This window comes from Cryptomeria japonica, chromosome 4, assembly GCF_030272615.1.
Source record: "Cryptomeria japonica chromosome 4, Sugi_1.0, whole genome shotgun sequence".
Lineage (NCBI taxonomy): Eukaryota > Viridiplantae > Streptophyta > Pinopsida > Cupressales > Cupressaceae > Cryptomeria > Cryptomeria japonica.
Window position 1 is genome coordinate 600,374,470 of NC_081408.1, and position 17,920 is coordinate 600,392,389.

General features: G+C 34.2%; 1 protein-coding gene across 2 annotated transcripts in view; it reads left to right on the plus strand.

Moving 5' to 3' along the window:
* LOC131061079 (AT-hook motif nuclear-localized protein 10) overlaps positions 1-6,208 on the plus strand; it is an 81,048-nt gene extending 74,840 nt beyond the window's left edge. For both annotated transcript variants that reach the window (XM_057994583.2, XM_057994584.2), the window contains exons 4-5: positions 5,201-5,362; positions 5,447-6,208. In XM_057994583.2, the coding sequence (XP_057850566.1) occupies positions 5,201-5,362; positions 5,447-5,764 (480 nt within the window). In that variant the 3' untranslated portion in view covers positions 5,765-6,208. The remainder of the gene's footprint in view (positions 1-5,200; positions 5,363-5,446) is intronic.
* Positions 6,209-17,920: the final 11,712 nt, after the last annotated feature.

Below are 17,920 nucleotides of genomic sequence, written 5' to 3' on the forward strand. Positions count from 1 at the left end.
AAATTACAGAGTATATCAGCCACTATTGGTTACATCACGTTTTAATTTGATAACAAGATCGAATTGTTGCACGAACTCCATCTGTTTGTAGTAAATATGGGACTATTTTAAATTGGTTTGTACTAGGAAGGTATTGCAAAAGTTGGTCATTGGTGTGTGCTTGCCTTTCCTTGCCCATGAGGTAATGCTTCCACTTCTTAACCACTGAGGCCAATGCATAGAGCTCCTTATCGTAGGTAGTACAATTTAGGACAGCCCCTTTAAACAACTCAGAATGATAGCAAATAGGCCTACCTCTATGCAACAATACTGCTCGCAAGGAATATTTACTCTCAACTGTCTGAATTTTCAACCTTGAAGGGATGTTGAAGAGGAGGAGGTGCTAACATTGGTGCATTGTTGATTTTGTGCTTAAGATAATAAAATGTGAGCTTCTGTTTTTTACCAAAATGAAAATTCATCTTTCTGCAGTTACAGCATGCAAAGGAGCAGCAACAAAGTTTGACAAACTTATGGAGGTATTGGAGTGCCCCAATAAAGCTTCTAGTCTTTGAAATGGTTGTGGGCTTTGGAAAATTCAATATAGCCTCACCTTTTGATGGTTCGACCCTTATCTCACCATTCCCCACCATGTGACTAACGTACACAAGTGAGGTCTTTGCAAATTTACACTTCTTTCTATTTAGCAAAAGTTTGTTCTCCTTCAATATTTGAAACACCTTTTTAACATGGGCAACATGTTCTTCATTTGTTTTGCTAAAAACTAAGATAGTATCCAAGTAAACAATGACACATAAATCAATGAGAGGACTCAATACCTCATTTGTCAAATGCATGAAGTTGGCTTGAGCACTGCATAGACCAAAAGGCAAACTGTAAAACCATCTACTCGAAACGGCCTTGCTTCGTCTTAAACATTGTGTACCACAGGTCTTCTTCTTTAATCCTTATTTGATGGTACTTGGATTTTATGTCCAAATTCATGAAGTAGATAGCTTGGTGAAGATGATCAAACAGGTCATTTATCTAGGGCAGCAGACCTATTCTAGATGTACAAGTCTTGGCATATATTGAAGAGCAAGAAAAAGAAGACCAAGCATCAGGCCATAAATCAAATCATCCTTTGGTAAGGAAAGTATCTCAAGGGATGAAGCCCCCTCCATTGCCTTATCATTTTCAACCTGTAGAGAGCCATCCATTTTTGTCCATACCTGAAGAACAACCCATGACCTCTACACATAAGAGATCAAAGGGACCGCTGGAAACAACATTTTAGAATGAGTGTAAAGAGATTGCTGAGCGAGACATAGTGAGATGTGCTTGTGAATGGATTAGCATTCAATGTTGTTCACTCATCATATTGGCAAAAAATGGCGGAATCAATTACCGAGGATCAAAAAGGGTACAAGGATTCAGGTTTTGAGAAGGTGTGTATCACCTTATTGGATAAAGAGGTGAAATTTGTAAAGGACTCCTGGAACCCCATAAAGGATTTGTGGGTTGAAACAAGGTACCCATTATTTCTGATGGATGGAAAGATGCAGAAAATAGCCCATTGATCAAATGATATTGTAGTGTCCCCTAAAGGGGCAATGTTGTTGAGAGTAGTTGATTGTGAAAGGAGGTGAAGGATGGTGCATTCATTGCTAACATTCTTTATCAAGCCATTGAGGAAGTGGGCCATCAAAATCTTGTGTAAGTTCTAATAGACAATGCCAAAAATTGTAGGGCTACTGGGTTATTGGTTGAGGATCGTTATTTACACATTTTTTTTGGACACCTTGTGTTGTCCACTCCCTCAACCTAATGCTACAAAAAATTGGCACCAAAATTGATTCGATCAAACAGGCATATGCTGAGACTGAAGAGATCTAAATGTTCGTCACCAACCACCATATGTGACAAGGCATATTTAGAACATATTCGAAATTGGAGCTGCTGAAGATAAGTTGAAGGATAAATATGTTTCACTGTAGTAAACTTTTTAATTTTATTATAATTTTAATTTTTATAAGTTAATTATTTATTTATTTATTTTCAAATAGGTTGTTGAGACCTATTTTGCCTCCACAATTGTGTTGAGACAACTTGTGAAGGTTCGTGAGGCAATTTATAACATGGTCATGAACCCAAATTGGTCCATATGGAGGCAATCTAGCACAACAAGGGCAGCAAAGGTCAAGCTAATGATCATAGATAACATTTGGTGGGATCGTATTGAATATCTCCTCAATTTCGTTGAGCCCATATTGAGCATGATTTGTTTTACTGACATGAATAGGCCTTGTTTGGGTGAGGTATATGATGGCATCGACTCAATGATTGAGAAGATGAAAGCCATCATAAATTCAAAGGAGAAAGATCTTAAAGAAAAATTCTTCAAAGCAAGGAAGCATTAATCGTTTGGGGAATTGAATCGGGAAAAAATAGGATTTACAAAAAAACATAAAAAATTGCAGAAAAACAATAAAAATTACTTTTTTTTGATATTTTAGGACATTTCCATAGCATGGAGATATTGTAGGCAAATAAAATAGACACTTGAACACATGAATTGTAGAAAATAGATTTTCGTTGTTTATATTCATATCGCTGATTACTATCATTTATTAAAACTGTATGTTGCTATGTTTACTATCCCTTATGTTGCTATGTGTATTCATATATTCTGTGTGTTCTAAATGCTAGCAAAACTGTATGTTTTACTATCATTTATTAAGCTTACTATCATTTATTCTGTATGTGTATTCTGCTATCATTTATTCGATTAGAACTGTATGATGCTAGCTTACTAAATAATGGGGATTTTGAAGATTACTACTAAATGACGCTATGTAAACTGTGAATACTATGTATACTGTTTTACTATTACTGTATATAGTATATAGTAATATACATACAATATATATACACAGTAAGAAATACAGTATATATACAGTTATTTAGCATGATTTAGTAGTAAACACATGATTTAGTATACTTCGCCTTCTATTTGCTTCCCTTCGACTCAACTTTGCCTCTTAACCCTTAGCCACGAGCTAAGTGAGTACCTTGAAAAAAGATGGCTATGTATCGAATTTTGCAGACATTTTAGGATTTTCGCGGCGTTTATTTTTTGCGGGCTTTTGCGCAGGGCGATTAATCGCTTTTTTTTTTGCGATTAAAACTGGAAAAAATTGTTGAAAATCAGCAAAGAATTGGTCAACGATTTTTCCGATTTTTGGGGGGGATTAATCGGGAGCAGTGCCGATTGCTGATTAATCGGGAATAATTGGAATTTTTTCCTGACTATTGCTTCTTTGTTTCAAAGAGCTACACAAAATTATTTTAGAGAGATGGAACAAAATGACCACTTTGTTGCATCTTCCTGCCTTTGCATGGAGTTCCAAATATTATAGTTCTTAGCTCTTTTCTATGACATCAAAAGTTGCCCCATATAGAGATCTTGAAGTCACCCAAGGGTACAAGGCAACACTTCGCAGACTCTTCGCTGATCGTGACATGCAACATGCAGTGAGGGCTGAGTTCATGAGTTTTGCATTTTCCAAAGATTGTGGTCTTGATGCTCTTCGGGACAAGTATATGGTGAATGTGCATAGTTGGTGGTATTTCAATGGTGAAACATGCACCTACAACTTCTTGCAATTAAAATTTTATCGAAGTAAGTTTTATACAAAAAACTTTTCTTTTAAGTTATAATTATATTTTAATTGTATAATTCATATTTTAAAATTTGGTAACGTTTAACTCTCTAACTTTGTCTTAATAGGTTGCTAGTTCATCTGCATCTAAGAGGAATTGAAGCACTTATTCCATCCACTCAATAAAGTGCAATAGACTACACTCAAAAAGGCAAAGGACTCTGTATTTATGCATTCAAACTTGTGGTTCCTTACACACAAAGAAAGTGGCTACAAAGAAGAGGACACAAGGAGTGGGATATCGAGCTTGCGCATATTGACTTGGATGCTTCCACTACCCACTTTGCTGCACTTGATGTTGACAATGACTATTAGCCAACCAGTGAGCATGAGAGTGCTAGTGCCAATGTCAATGGCACTATTTGTGGTTCTCCTCACTCACCACTAGATACATCATTTAACATGGATGATATTTTTGATGACCCATATGATATTTGACCAATGATGGCTGATTGTTGACACTTGACATTATTATTTTTTAACTTTAATATATGTCATGACATTTGAGTTTGACTAATATTTGACTATTAATATGGTGGTGTATTTTGAACATAATTACTCTGATTTTTATATGTTTTTGTATGGACAAACCCAACCCCAAATTTTTTTTTACCAAACCTGCAAACTGAACCATCGAACCCGAACCCGAACCTGAACCCGAACCCAAACTGGTAGCTTAGATTTTATTTACTTAAAGAGTTATTATATAGCTATTTTATTTAATTAGGATTATTTTGTTTACTTTAGAGCTATTTAAGGATTATTTTATTTTTAATTACTTGAGAGTTATTTTATAGCTTTAGTTTTAAAAAAAATGTCGGCTGTGTTTAAGTTTGCATGGTCATGACATGATGCTCATGCCTTGCTGCCACTGTAGAATGCCCATCAGCATAATTATGGATCATGATTTAGGTTAAGTACTGTTTAGTTTTAAACGTTCAGCAGACCTTTGTTGTGGGTTCGTTTTTGAAACAGGTGAAAGTTTTGTATCCTCCCTGGAAACATCCTGGAGTTTTGGGATTAACCTGGTGATTTTGAAAAAGTGCATGCGTTGCGCAGGAAAACCAGAAGTAGGATCTGTTTTGGTTGGCTACAGAGGGGTTATAGAGAATCTGATAAAGTAGGTTGTTAATATCTTATAGAATATCCTAGGATAATACCAAGGCAATTTGCAAATGCTTGTCAGCATACATTTTATAATATGTATATGACTTGTCACTCATCACATGTACCAATAGATTTTTGATGCTTGATGTGACTTGTTCTGTTTCTGGTTTTTTTTTATGAATTACACTTGAATTGTTTGACAGTTTTTCCATTTTCCTGTCTTCTGTCTTCTGTGACGTGTTTAAGGATATGTTGGACCTTTTGAGTTGATAAAATCTGATCATTCTCTTCTAAAATTATTATGCAGTGGACCTTTGATACAAAGATGATATGTTGGAATTTTTGATAAAAATCTGTCTATTCTATGTCCTTATGTTTGATATTTTCTGCAGGGTCGCTTTGAAATACTCTCCTTGTCTGGTTCATTTTTACTTACAGAGAATGGTGGAACACGCAGTAGGACTGGTGGTCTGAGTGTTTCTTTGGCAGGTCCTGATGGTCGTGTTCTAGGTGGAGGAGTAGCTGGTTTGTTAATGGCAGCTAGTCCTGTACAGGTAAATTTAACAATGCAGTTTTTTGCTATTTTTAATTCTATGATTGTATTACTTGAAATTACTTCAAGTTATCCTGGCATACAGGTGGTTGTAGGTAGCTTCATTTCAAATGGCCGGAAGCCTCAATCCAAGCCTGCCAATCCCGAGCCTTCAGGTGGCCTGGGAAAAGCAGCCGCTTCTGGAGGAGTTACAGTGGCTAGTCCTGTTTCTCGTGGAACTATGAGTGAGTCTTCTGGAGGTCCAAGTAGTCCAATGAACCAAAGCACTGGAGATTTTAATAGTGCCTCGACACAACCAATACAGAACATGGCTTCTTACCAGTCAGCTGGCTGGCAAGGTCCTCCATCTATGGCTGAGCCAAAACGTAATACAGATATCAACATGCCTTTGCCAGGTGGATAGTCGTAAGAAGCCTCAGGATGTTTTCTTGTGGCTGATTATTGACCACATTTATCAATTTGATTAGGCTGACCACCAACAAGTTTAAGTTGGGTTGCAATTATTTACAGACTAACAGAAAAATTATAGGCTTGTCAGGACAGATGCAACTGCCCTCGAAAATGTCACCTGTTTGATTTAAATCCCAAGACACCACATGTTTTATTTCATGCTTTGGCAACCACATAGACAAAGAACTGTCTGCTTTTGTTCTTCAAGATGATTTGATATTCAGAGGCCCATGCAAATATTATTGGTCTGTGGACCATGCATAGCCTTAGATTTTCGAACTCATTTGTAATGTTATTGTTAATCACCAAGTTTGTATTTGACCGACTGCCCGATATGGATATTTTGTGTATCTCATTACCAACTTTGTTTAATGAGAGTGGCTTTATTGATCTGCAAGTATGGTGGAGTTGGCTGAACAAGTTTCGAAGTAGGCCTCATTTTGATGAAAGGTTTTAAAAATCTATCGAAGTTTTCTAATGTTTCATTGCAAGGTGTAAATCTAAGATTGAAGATGAATCACCTAATGGCATGGAAAATTCCAGTAAGCATACAACATGGTTGAACAGATCCAGTTAATGCTTTGTTCTATAAATCTACCCGTTTGGATTTCCAGTGGCAACTATGCACATTGCATTATAACAATTTGCTTCCCTTGAAGCTGAGATTCTAGTCAGAAGCTTCTTGAATTTGGATGAAGTTCACATCCTGCAAGGATGAGACAAGATCCCTGTGGCTCTCATCTCAGGTTTGGAAACTGACTTTATTTATGCACTTGGATCTGTGCTCTAACGGTAGTTTCTTTTACTCAAAGATGTGTCATCCATTGGGTAAATGATAGTGGATTGCGAATATGAAACAACCAATCTTACAGTGATTTATTTTGATTTCTTATGTTTTAACACTGGTTTTGAATCTCTGCGAGGCATTGTTTGTCTAAGGGTTGTGACTATTGAGGTTTAAATTAACATGGTTTGCATCTGTTTGAATCAACATAATGTTTATTATAGATGTTTTGGTAATTCGTTTTCATATTTCAAGGGAATGGCTCGAGGCTTAAGGTTCGTTGTTGAATGGGTCACCTTCCTAAATCTTTTGTACCTTGTCTAAATATGTTTCAGTTATGTTTATATTCAAATTTTATTTTTTTAATCTTTCTCAAATCTTTGGTGAATTTCTACTTAGAATATGCCTTTTGATTCGCCTGGGTATCTAATATCTTGCTGAACTTATGTTTTCTAGACAGTTTAGCCATTTGTTAGAATACATTTAGAAAATATATCTCCAGAGGGTTTTGATTTATTCAAAATATTTACCAGTATTTAGACAATTACATGCTCAGTAGCCATGCAACACTTACTCTTCTTTGCATGCTTGAGTAGCCACACAACACTCTTACTTTTATTTGCTTCAGAATATCAAGTTCTTAACTAGACATGTAACAGTTTAAATCATTAATGGTAATATGTATTATGCGTCCAGTTATGCTAGATAAGAATTAAGGTATCAAAGTTGCTGTTTGTAAGAGGCAATTGAGTGAGACAAGTTTGGAGGATTCTTTTTAGCTACCCGTTACTATGAACTATGTGTACTTGGATAAAACAAAAGAGGAACATCCAAATGCTGCTAGAAGTACAAATCTTTAAAGCATGAAGCCAGTTAAATGCCGAGCAGCACACAACTTGGTATGGAGTACCATGCTCCATAAGCAAATTGCATCGTTCTATACTAATCGGGACTTTTAATGTGTCTACAAAATATGACTGCACCTTAAATCATTCTGAAGTCCAATGTCACATGTTACCACTGAAATATAATTATGCGGGGTTTTATGCCAATCATAGTTTGTGGAAAGTGATACAGATAGGGGTTCTTAAATGAAGTGAATATGAATATTTATGAATTGAGTGACAAGATTAAATTTTCAGGGAAAGTTTTAACATTTTATGAAACATTATTTAGGTACTTCAGGTAGGCAACTTACAAAACTAAAAGCATGCTAAAAAATTATATATTAATATTATGATATAAAATTAATATTTTTTAATTGGAGTGGTTGATCCCACAATGTCTTGGTTAAGTTGTGGCATTGTTAATGGTGCCACCATGGTTCAAATCCCCTCTCGGATGATTGTGAACCGTAGCGGTGTTGATGCTGATTGACAAGTGTTAAGGCCTGCGCCAAGTACCCTGTTGGGTGCTCGTGGCTCTGTGTCCCTGCTGGGCACTTGTGGGTCTTGGCTGCTGTGTAATGTCCCCTACTTGGTTTAGACCTGTTATAACCATAATTAATCTATTTCTATGTACTTATGACTTGAACTAACTTGATTAAGAGACAAGTCTATCTTAATGCGAATCAAATCTATGATATTCTCTCTTTCCTTTGTCTATCAAGTATTTGCTAATTTACCATACTAGATAATTGATCTTATTTTGACTCATTATAAAACATTTACATATTTATTAATAACTAGTTATATGAATTATTCTTTTGCATTACTGCAGAACAGTTTCTAAAAGATATTATAATAATAATTATTATTATGTTAATATCCATATTTATAACCATTATATTAATATCTATATTTATATTATTATTTAAATCTGCATATGATCATTATTGGGCTTCCAATCTTACTCGTCATATTGAGCACAACACCGTGCATGCCCCCAAGAAGGGAATACTGCCAATAACTTAATGACAGTTATGATCTGATTTGGACAATCTTGCTGACAATTATTATTAGCCGATAGGCTATTTAACGCGGACATCGTCCACTGGGATTGTCTCACACTTTGTTGGAAAAGTTTTAGGAGAGATGGGAAAAGTTTTACGAGTCGTGAAATGATGACTCAATACAATCACCACACACCTATTACGTGGTGAGTTTAACTTCATCATTGGTATATGGTAAAATTAGACCCTAATGTTTGCTGCCTCACTGCTCTTTTGTTGTTCATATATGCCTGTGCTAGGGCTATTTCTATGGCCGTACTTCTCGTATTCCACTCTTCATATGCATGTTGGGGCAATGGTTTTCTAGGGTTTGTGCACCGTTTTACCATCAAAATTACGGTGAAAATGTTCAGTAACGATAAAAACTGACAAGAATGAATAACCTTTACTCATGGAGAATGTTTTTTAGAGGACATCGTCTGAATGAAATTTGCACACCATTTTCTCACAGTTTTGCGTTTCTTGTCCCTAGGGAATCAAACCCATTGTGGACAACACCTTCTGAAGCTCGTTAAATTATTTGTAGCTTTTTAAAATACTATGTATATAGATTTCTCAGTCAAGGAAAAAGTCTGATGAGGATAGGAATAGCGATAGAAGTAGTGAATTCCAAATATTTATATCTCCACGGCAAGGGCAGTCTCACGCCGATAAATTGCTGTTTAGTTCCATTGATATTGGCTCACGCAATTGTATTTTAGCCCTCCTATTATTGCAGGGATTATAGTGTACACTTGGAAGAGAATATTCTGTCGGCTGAGACATTTGGTCCCTTAACAACTTAGTTTTCCTACTTTCTGTTCTATCATGTAAAATCTCTACAAAAGCTTTTTTTTACATATAGAGCTCAATTGGTTTGCTAGAGATAGAGAGATCTCACAGAGCTGGACAAAGGACAAATAAATAAATTTTTGTAGTGGTAAGTACAAACTGATTTTATGTTTTCTTTACTTGTATTGTTTCATTTGATTGATTATTATTTTAGTTTGACACATTGAATTTTTTTTAAATAGAAGTGGTGAAGTGAATGGAGAATTGAATTGTCCACTCTTCATCTGATTCTGTAGAAGCATACTACTCTAAAAGACAGTTACATAAGATATGATTGTATATAACAGATGTTGTGGGTTTTTTGAATCACTGATTATTCTTCAGTTGGGAGATAAGATTTCATAGTAGAAATGGAGGCACCAGATGTTCAAGAAATGTCTAATTATGAACATACCAGAAAAGAAAGGATGGGAAACATTGTTTGTACATTTGGTATGTAATAATCTGACTTCCCTTCTTTAAAAAAACTGTTTGTTTTCATTATTAGGCAGTGCATCTTTATGTTGCTGCCCTTTATCTGGTTTATATGAAAATAGTAAAGAAATGGATTTAGGATTTTTTGTTATTCTTATCCTATCATATACAGTACCAAATGTGGTGTAGAGAGTAAAAATGGTTTTTAATTCTTTTTGTAAACCTAATGAATAACGTCCCGTGAATTATTTCGGGGAAAACAAAATTGTTGTAAGATTTTAGTATCGAAGGTTTAGTATGATTTGGGTGGATTTTGTTTTGGGTTTTTGTTGTATTGATCGTGGTATGTTTGAGATTTTATTTTGTATAATCCCTTTTTTTATTTAAATTATTCTTCCTTAAAACCTTTCATTTTGAGGTATGTTCTCTAACTTTGTTTTCAATTTTAAACTGGAGTTTAATTCTTTGCTACTTTTGGGGTTTTTGATTCTCAATTCGTCTGTAATTTTAAAATATTCATGTCTCTTATTTTTCTTCGTCTCATCGGCATTGTTGAGAACAATTTGTGCATAATCTTGATGTAAGTTACTTTCCATAGTGTCAATGATTTTGTATTTTGCAAATCTATATCCGACCATATCAATTTTTTTTATTTTTTTTCATTCTATAATAATAATCTTTCATATATCTTCCCTGCCCATAACTATATCTTATGAGATATTTACCCATCACCAGGTATATCTTTGGTCAGAGAGGGTAAGTCTTGCAGACCCTCAGAGGGTGTGAGGTGTAGAATCATTGGATGGTTCTTGTGTAGCTTGGAGGAGATACCTAGACAAGGTAGCACAAATAGGTGAGAGTCAATTCACTCTACATCACATCCAAGTCAAGAGCCTCTTGTCCCATATACTCTACTTATTGATCCCTTATTTCCTCCCATACAAAAAATCCCATCACCATCACTCTATCCCCTTGGTTTGCTTACATTCATCCATGGCGGTTCACTTGCAACAGAACAACACCTCATCTTCACCACCCATCCTTCTCCATTAGACAAAGGACTCACATCTTGTTACCTAGAGAATAGGTATCTTGTTTTAGATAAGATGTTAAAAAATGAACTATCAAGGAAAAGGCTTAGGCCTACATGAGCAAGGTATTTTGGAGCCCATCCATGTCAAAGCACATCCAAGGTCTCGCGATCTTGGTTATATATCCTAAGACAATTCATCCAAAAATGTTGGTACAACTAATGAAAAATCCAAGTATGTTTTCAAACCTACCATCCCATCTTTCTGTTGTTACTCCAAATAATTTATTGACATCCCCCCTCCTCCATCATATAAAGCTAGAACAACCATCCATCTCCCTCCTTCATCCTTTAAATCCATTTTGGGTCCCTATATCTCAAATTCTACCATCACATATCCCCCACATGCTAAATCCATTTTGGGCCCTTATATTCCAAAACCCCATCCTCCATCTTCCCCTACTCATCCCCCCATACACAAATCCCATATCTCCATCACCCATCATAAACATCTTGCTTCCTTAATTCCCAATAATGATCAACAAAGGAACATATCCCCACATTCCATCTAACATCCTACATCTATCGCTCCATCCATATTATGTCCATCTCCTACACCTTTGCACACTCTTTCAAAGGCTACTAGCAACAGTTTGGATGCGAAATCACAAATTCATAAAACTAAACATCCACAACAATATAAAGATGACCATGTGACTCAAATATTATATAGATAAACCTATTATCCTTTTCAGACTTGAATAGAAATAAATAAAGGAATCGAATTATATTATCAAATATTATGTATCTTCTAATTACCAAATATATAAATCAATAATACCATCACTACCTAAGAAGCAATAATTATATTTAGTGGGGGTAAGGGCAGACAGATCTGGCCATGTGTCAGATCTGGTCTCCCACTATATAAGAAATTAAAAATGACTGTCATACGTGTTGGAGTCTATATTAATATTACTGCTAATACTTTGCATTCAAACCTTCTTAGCTGTCCCTTCCTAAGCATACGTGTTCAGCCTCCTTTTATATTCTCAACACCCAAGGGTCATGTCCTTTGGAAGTAGCCTTCCCTTGAGGAGACACGTCTTATATTAATGGCTTAATTGCTCTTGAGTGATTAGTTTATTATATAACTTGTATAATCGCTGCCTATCGTGCTTGATGTTAGTAACAATTCCCTTCATACTATCGACGTAGACCAAGTAAGGATCATAGCGTTGCTTGGCATAGCCCGTGTTTATTAGAATTATTATAGTAATCTATACTAATCGATTCTTGGTGCTTTTCGTTGATGATTTCATTATATCATAGACCCTCTTCACGATGTATTGTTGAATGTAGGATTGTCTTGTCTGTTACCCAAATTCGTAGTGCTTTAATAAGCAGATCAAATTAGATACAACACCCAAGGCAAATTTCTTGTGATCCTCACAATTATATATTTATTATTTTAAATATATAAATTGTGTTTATGATTAAGAATATGTATATTCTGTTTATAATATATAAATATAATATTAATTTATTTTTATTTGAATAATTTCATAATATTATCATTAATGAATATTAATTAAATAATAATAATAAATATTAAATAAATAAGTATTTAATAATTGTAATTAATCTTTGATTAATAAATATTATATTAATTAATAATAATAATTTCATTTAGGTTATATATATATATATAATGATCATGGGAGGGAAATGACATGTTGTTGTTGTGTTAATGCCGTGATGAGATCCCTCGTTTGTAGCCTCACTGGTTCATAGTTCCAGTTGAAAGCGTTCATTGACCAAAAAAAAAATTTAAATTAAATTGGAAGTTTTCTATATTATATATTTGGTAGTTTCACCTTGGAAGGGTGTAAAGTGCATCTCTAGCACTTTCCATTATTTGTTTTGGATCAATTTTTTTAATTTTTTTTTTAATTTTATAATTATGTTCAAATGACATTTTTCTATAAGAGTTAGCATTACTTTACAATTTATACGATTTAGAGTTGTTCTTTTTCAATTATTTGGATCTAGCATTCATATTTGTGGTTTCATAACTTGCTTCAAAACCACATGTGAATTTGAACTGGGTTTATAATTGCAAGTTTGAGTCCAAATTTTCAAATTCAAATTTAAACATGGGCTCAGGTTGATTTACTTTCAACAAGCTGTCACCTATCAATTGAAGTATGAAATATTCACATTGTGGCACTAGAGTGTTGTATGAAAAGATGGATTCCCAGTGCATGTTTTGGATCATTTGTTATGCATAGAGCACACTATCATACCACTAGAGCATTATCCAAAGAACATGACATCGACATTTGAGATCAACATTTTTATTTCAACTCGAAGTTTCTTTAGACTTGGTAAAAATTATTAAATCAATCTAAGGATTGGATAAGCGTAGAAGGCAGGAAGCTAGTTGCCCTTTTCTCTTAGCTCAAGTTCTAAAAGTGCTTCTAAGCAAAACTATTTTTTGATAACTTTAATGTACAAGGTTCTAAAGATCACAAATGTAAAGATCAAGGTTGTAGGTTGTAGATCATGTGCATAATCTCAAGAAAAATTGGTTGAAACTATTAATGTGCAGATCAAAATCACAAGTGTGGGATTGAACTCAAATAGAGTGCAAGTCATTCATTTATCAGTTTGTTAAAAATCAATAATCTTAAGTCTTGTAGCAACGATCAAAATTAATGCAACTTATCATTCATAAGTACCTTTGAATCTAAGCATGCTAATGCTCTTTGTCAATTTCATAAGAGATTTTATATTTGTGTTGCAAGGTTCAGTTGCTCAATCAAAGGTTATTTATTTATTATTTCTTATTGCATTTATATAACCTAGCTCATTGAGAAACACATCATTTTATTTATTCTCTTTGGTGAACACTTCTGTTTTTGAGGTTTGAATTTTTTTATTTTATGTTTTAGATTCGGTTTCTCTAAGTCTACAACAATTTGAACCTTATTACCTTCAAGGGTTTGTGTATTTTGTTTGTATACCGAAGTCTCATCATCTTACTTTCCCCCACTATGAAGTCATCATAGATTGAACCCTAACATTGTCACGAATTGAGCTAAAATGATTATCATTGAGAATCTGAATACTTCTAATTAATTTAATGGGTAAGAAGGATTTGATCATTGTGCCCATATTGAGCACATGGATAAACAATATATAGCTATAACTACACAAACAATTTCTTTGAAATTTGTAAAGTTTGTTAGTGATATTAATCCTTCTACTTTGGTTGACATTGTCCACCCTTTGTTGATTAACAAGCCATATGCATTGGAAGTAGTAATGATATATGTGAAAGGATAAGCCCATCAATTCCTTTGATATGCTTCCACCCCCTTCTCCCAAGCTTCTTATTTCATTGTTCCTTCTAGCTCTTTCTCTCGTAAGTTTGGTGAGTCACGTCTTCTTTGATTCACAAACATCCCCAAATTCAGGCTTTCAATATGCTTGCTTCTCATATGACTATTACTTATCTTCTATCCATTGCTCTTGTCCCTACCTCTCTTTCCACTACTATTGGCCTATTTCCCATGTCAACCTTGCTAGTGTAATGCCTACTTATGTTGTTGTAACCTCATCTTCCTCTAATATGTCACAACCTATTTCGCTACCTATCATTTTTCATGTTGCACTTCCACTCTTCCCCATTCCTAGGGTACCTCTATGTACCCTTGATACTCTCCTTAAAAGGTGTGATATATAAAGTAGAATTGATTCCTTATCTATTAGGAATAAAATTGATGTTACTAGTATAAATAAGCATAATCAACTTGCTTGTAAGATTTTTGATTATCCATTTCTAGTTGGATCTTTGAGTCCTAGACTCAAAGTGTATAATGGTGGAGGAGAGCCTATGACAAACTAAGATATTTGAATGCCACACGTTTAAATTTTGTGTTTGATAAGTTATTGGCTAAGCTCTTTTGATTTACTACGAAAGTATGCAATTGAATGATTATATTTACTTATCAATCTAGATAATTTTCTTTAGATTTGGCTAGTTCTTGTGAATCACTTTAGTGTGAATGCTCGGCTAAAGGTTTTCCATTTCAAACTTTTTGTTTGTAAACAAAATCCAAATATAGTATATATGTTTATGGTATTAGATTTCGACCCTTATGTGCTAAGTTACATTACCAAATTCTTTATAATGAGCTTCAAAGATTTTAAGAAATTGTTGCCTAATATTTACTAGATTGTGTATCTTAAGAGTTGTGCTTCTTTTATGGATTTATGTGTGAATTTGATGAGGTAATAATTGCTTGAAACCAATGCACTTAAGTGTGGATCTTCTCATACTCCCTCTAGATCATCCCACCCTTCTTATTTTCAAAAGCAAAATAGGCTTTAGAAGGGTAGTGAAAAATAAGAGAAAAATGTCAAATGCTAATCATGTTGCTTCTATTTCTAATGTTATTATCATTCAGCCTCAAAATTTAAAAATAATTACAAGACTTCATGAGCCTTTGAATAATTGCTTCAAAGTTTACTTGGTGTAAATATGATCACATTTCCTCTTAATAGACCATTGGATATATCTAATGTTGTGCTTAAAAATTTATGATGAGAAAACATCTTGTAATTATCATAGAAATATTAGTCATGATACTCAACATTGTATTATGCTAAAGCATATGATTCAAGATATGATTGGGAATAATTAGATTCATGTCGAGAGTATTGGTGATGGAAGAAATCATTTGGTTGCTCCTAATAAGAGTTCATAGATTTACACATTCTTTATTACACATGATTATTCTAATAATGTGCATTTGTTTGAGGACCATAATGTACATGCAATATTGTTTCACATAAATTTGAAGATCAATTTGTGAGTATGCTTAATGAGAGTGGTTCTGGTGCTACTTCTATGTTAGTGATCACTTTTCCACATGATGAGATTCTACATAAAAATTATTAGTCTTATGCATACTAGAGGTTATATGAATTACAACCATGTAAGGCTATCTTTATTGATCTTGCTTGCCAATATAATGTAGGTAGAAAGAATTCTTGTTTAATCATCATTTTTAGCAAGCAATATATGCTCATTCAAATGTTTCACTTGGATGACTGATGGTTTGTTGATTAAGACTATGCAATGTATTATTTTGCCTTTAATAATGGATGTTATGTACATTCTTCTTTTATGTCATATCATTCCTTCTTTGGATAGATTTTGCCGGAGAATCCATCATAACAATGCCAAGTATGTCATCTATGTTACATCAAAGAAATGGTTACATTTGATAGATATCCACATGTATCTTTATTAGAATTATTCCATTTTACTTTGGATGTATTCTTCAAAACATGTAAGGAACCATCATAAAAGATCGAAGGAGTCTTTTTAAAACTATGATGTTACCACATACCCAATTATAATGGGCAAAAAATTAGGAGACTTGGTCATAAGATTTAGGTTACTTTATCTTTTGAATGTTAGAAATTGATCCTTTTACCAAAACCATTAGTATAATGTTAACATAAACAATTATTACAAAAATAGTAATATCTTAAGTAGCTCAAGGACATCTCTTTACCTTTCGCAATAATGGTTGTATGGTGGACAAAAAAATTGTACCTCATTTTAACCCTTATATAACACAATTTAGTTCTTGAGTAGTTATAAGAAGCAAAACGCCCTTTTGGAAAGATTAAAGGAGTCTTTTTAAAGGGGTGCACTCTTGCAAGAATGACATTTAGTGTGAGTTAAGATTTTTTGTGTGCGAAGCTATCAGACTGTGAGTTGGTAATAATTCCTGGGTGGGTTTGAGTGCACTCGAGAATTTTTTGAATTGAGTGGCTCGTTGCATAGGATTTGTGTAGGCGAGTGCTTGGGTTTTCATGGGATAGACTGAATAACGTATAGATTTTTGCAAGTAGGCATTATTGGTTGTGTCCGACTGGCTCTGCCATTTTTGAGTTGTTGCATTGTAATTTTCGCGAGTCAAGAATGGACAGTGAATAATCTCTTTGCCTCGATTTCAAGGTGTTCATGTGATTTTTGATGTGATGTGAATTCTTTGTGTTGTTGAGATCTTTTTCTGCACGTATTCTTTATTTTTGTAGAATTATGTGGTGTAAATTCTTGTTTCTTTAGCATTGCACAATTCTTTGCAGACGTAGTTGATCCCTACACACTCCTTATGGCCTCCTTGGATGAGTTAAATTGCAGAGATCATACCAAAAGCAGGTTGCAAAGCGCATACCCCAAAATTTCATTTTTAATGCTTAAAAATGAGAGTTTGGAAACACAGTAAACTAAAAAATGAGAGTAATAATTGTTCTAAATTAACATTTTATATTTTATTATTATTATTTATAATAATAATATAAAGTAACTCTTATTTTACTTATAGGTTTGAAAAGCTTAATCTTTTCTACCATTGCTAGTACTCTTCTACCAACTACCGCCACATTAGCTAGACCATGCAGTGGTATGTTGGGAACACGATCATCTAGGTCGACATGGCCCGACCTGAGTTGGCTCACATGGAAAATAGGATGAACTTTAAAATACAATGGCAGATTCAACTTGTAAGCCACCTTCCCGATTTTCTGCACCACTTCGATGGAGATGGCTTAAACAGCACACACTAAGGGCAGGTCCCCATGCGGCTGCTTAGCTTATTTTGGCTAGCAGCCACTGCTCAATTTTTTTAGCATTAATTTGTGGAGCTGGTGGCCCCATGAATGTAAAATTTTGTTGCTTATAAAATAAGCAGTCGTCTTAAATTGCATTATTAAAAAAAATATTTAATTCTAATTGGTCACATAAATTGTGGAGAAAAAATTGGAAACAAATAAAAAGAGGGAAATTGTTTTGGAGAGCCACGTGTCAATCTTCTCAATAAGCAGTTGCTGCTTATTTCCAGCCCCCCTTTTTTTCAAAGCTTATTTTTAAGTTTTAAGTAGCTGCTGCTCCACTTAAATAGGAAAAGATTCCAATTTATCCTTTCCTCTTAATTTAAAATTTGCATGGGAACACTCTTGCTGCTTAATTTTAAGCAGAAATTGCACTTAAGCAGCCGCATGGGGACATGGGTAAGCT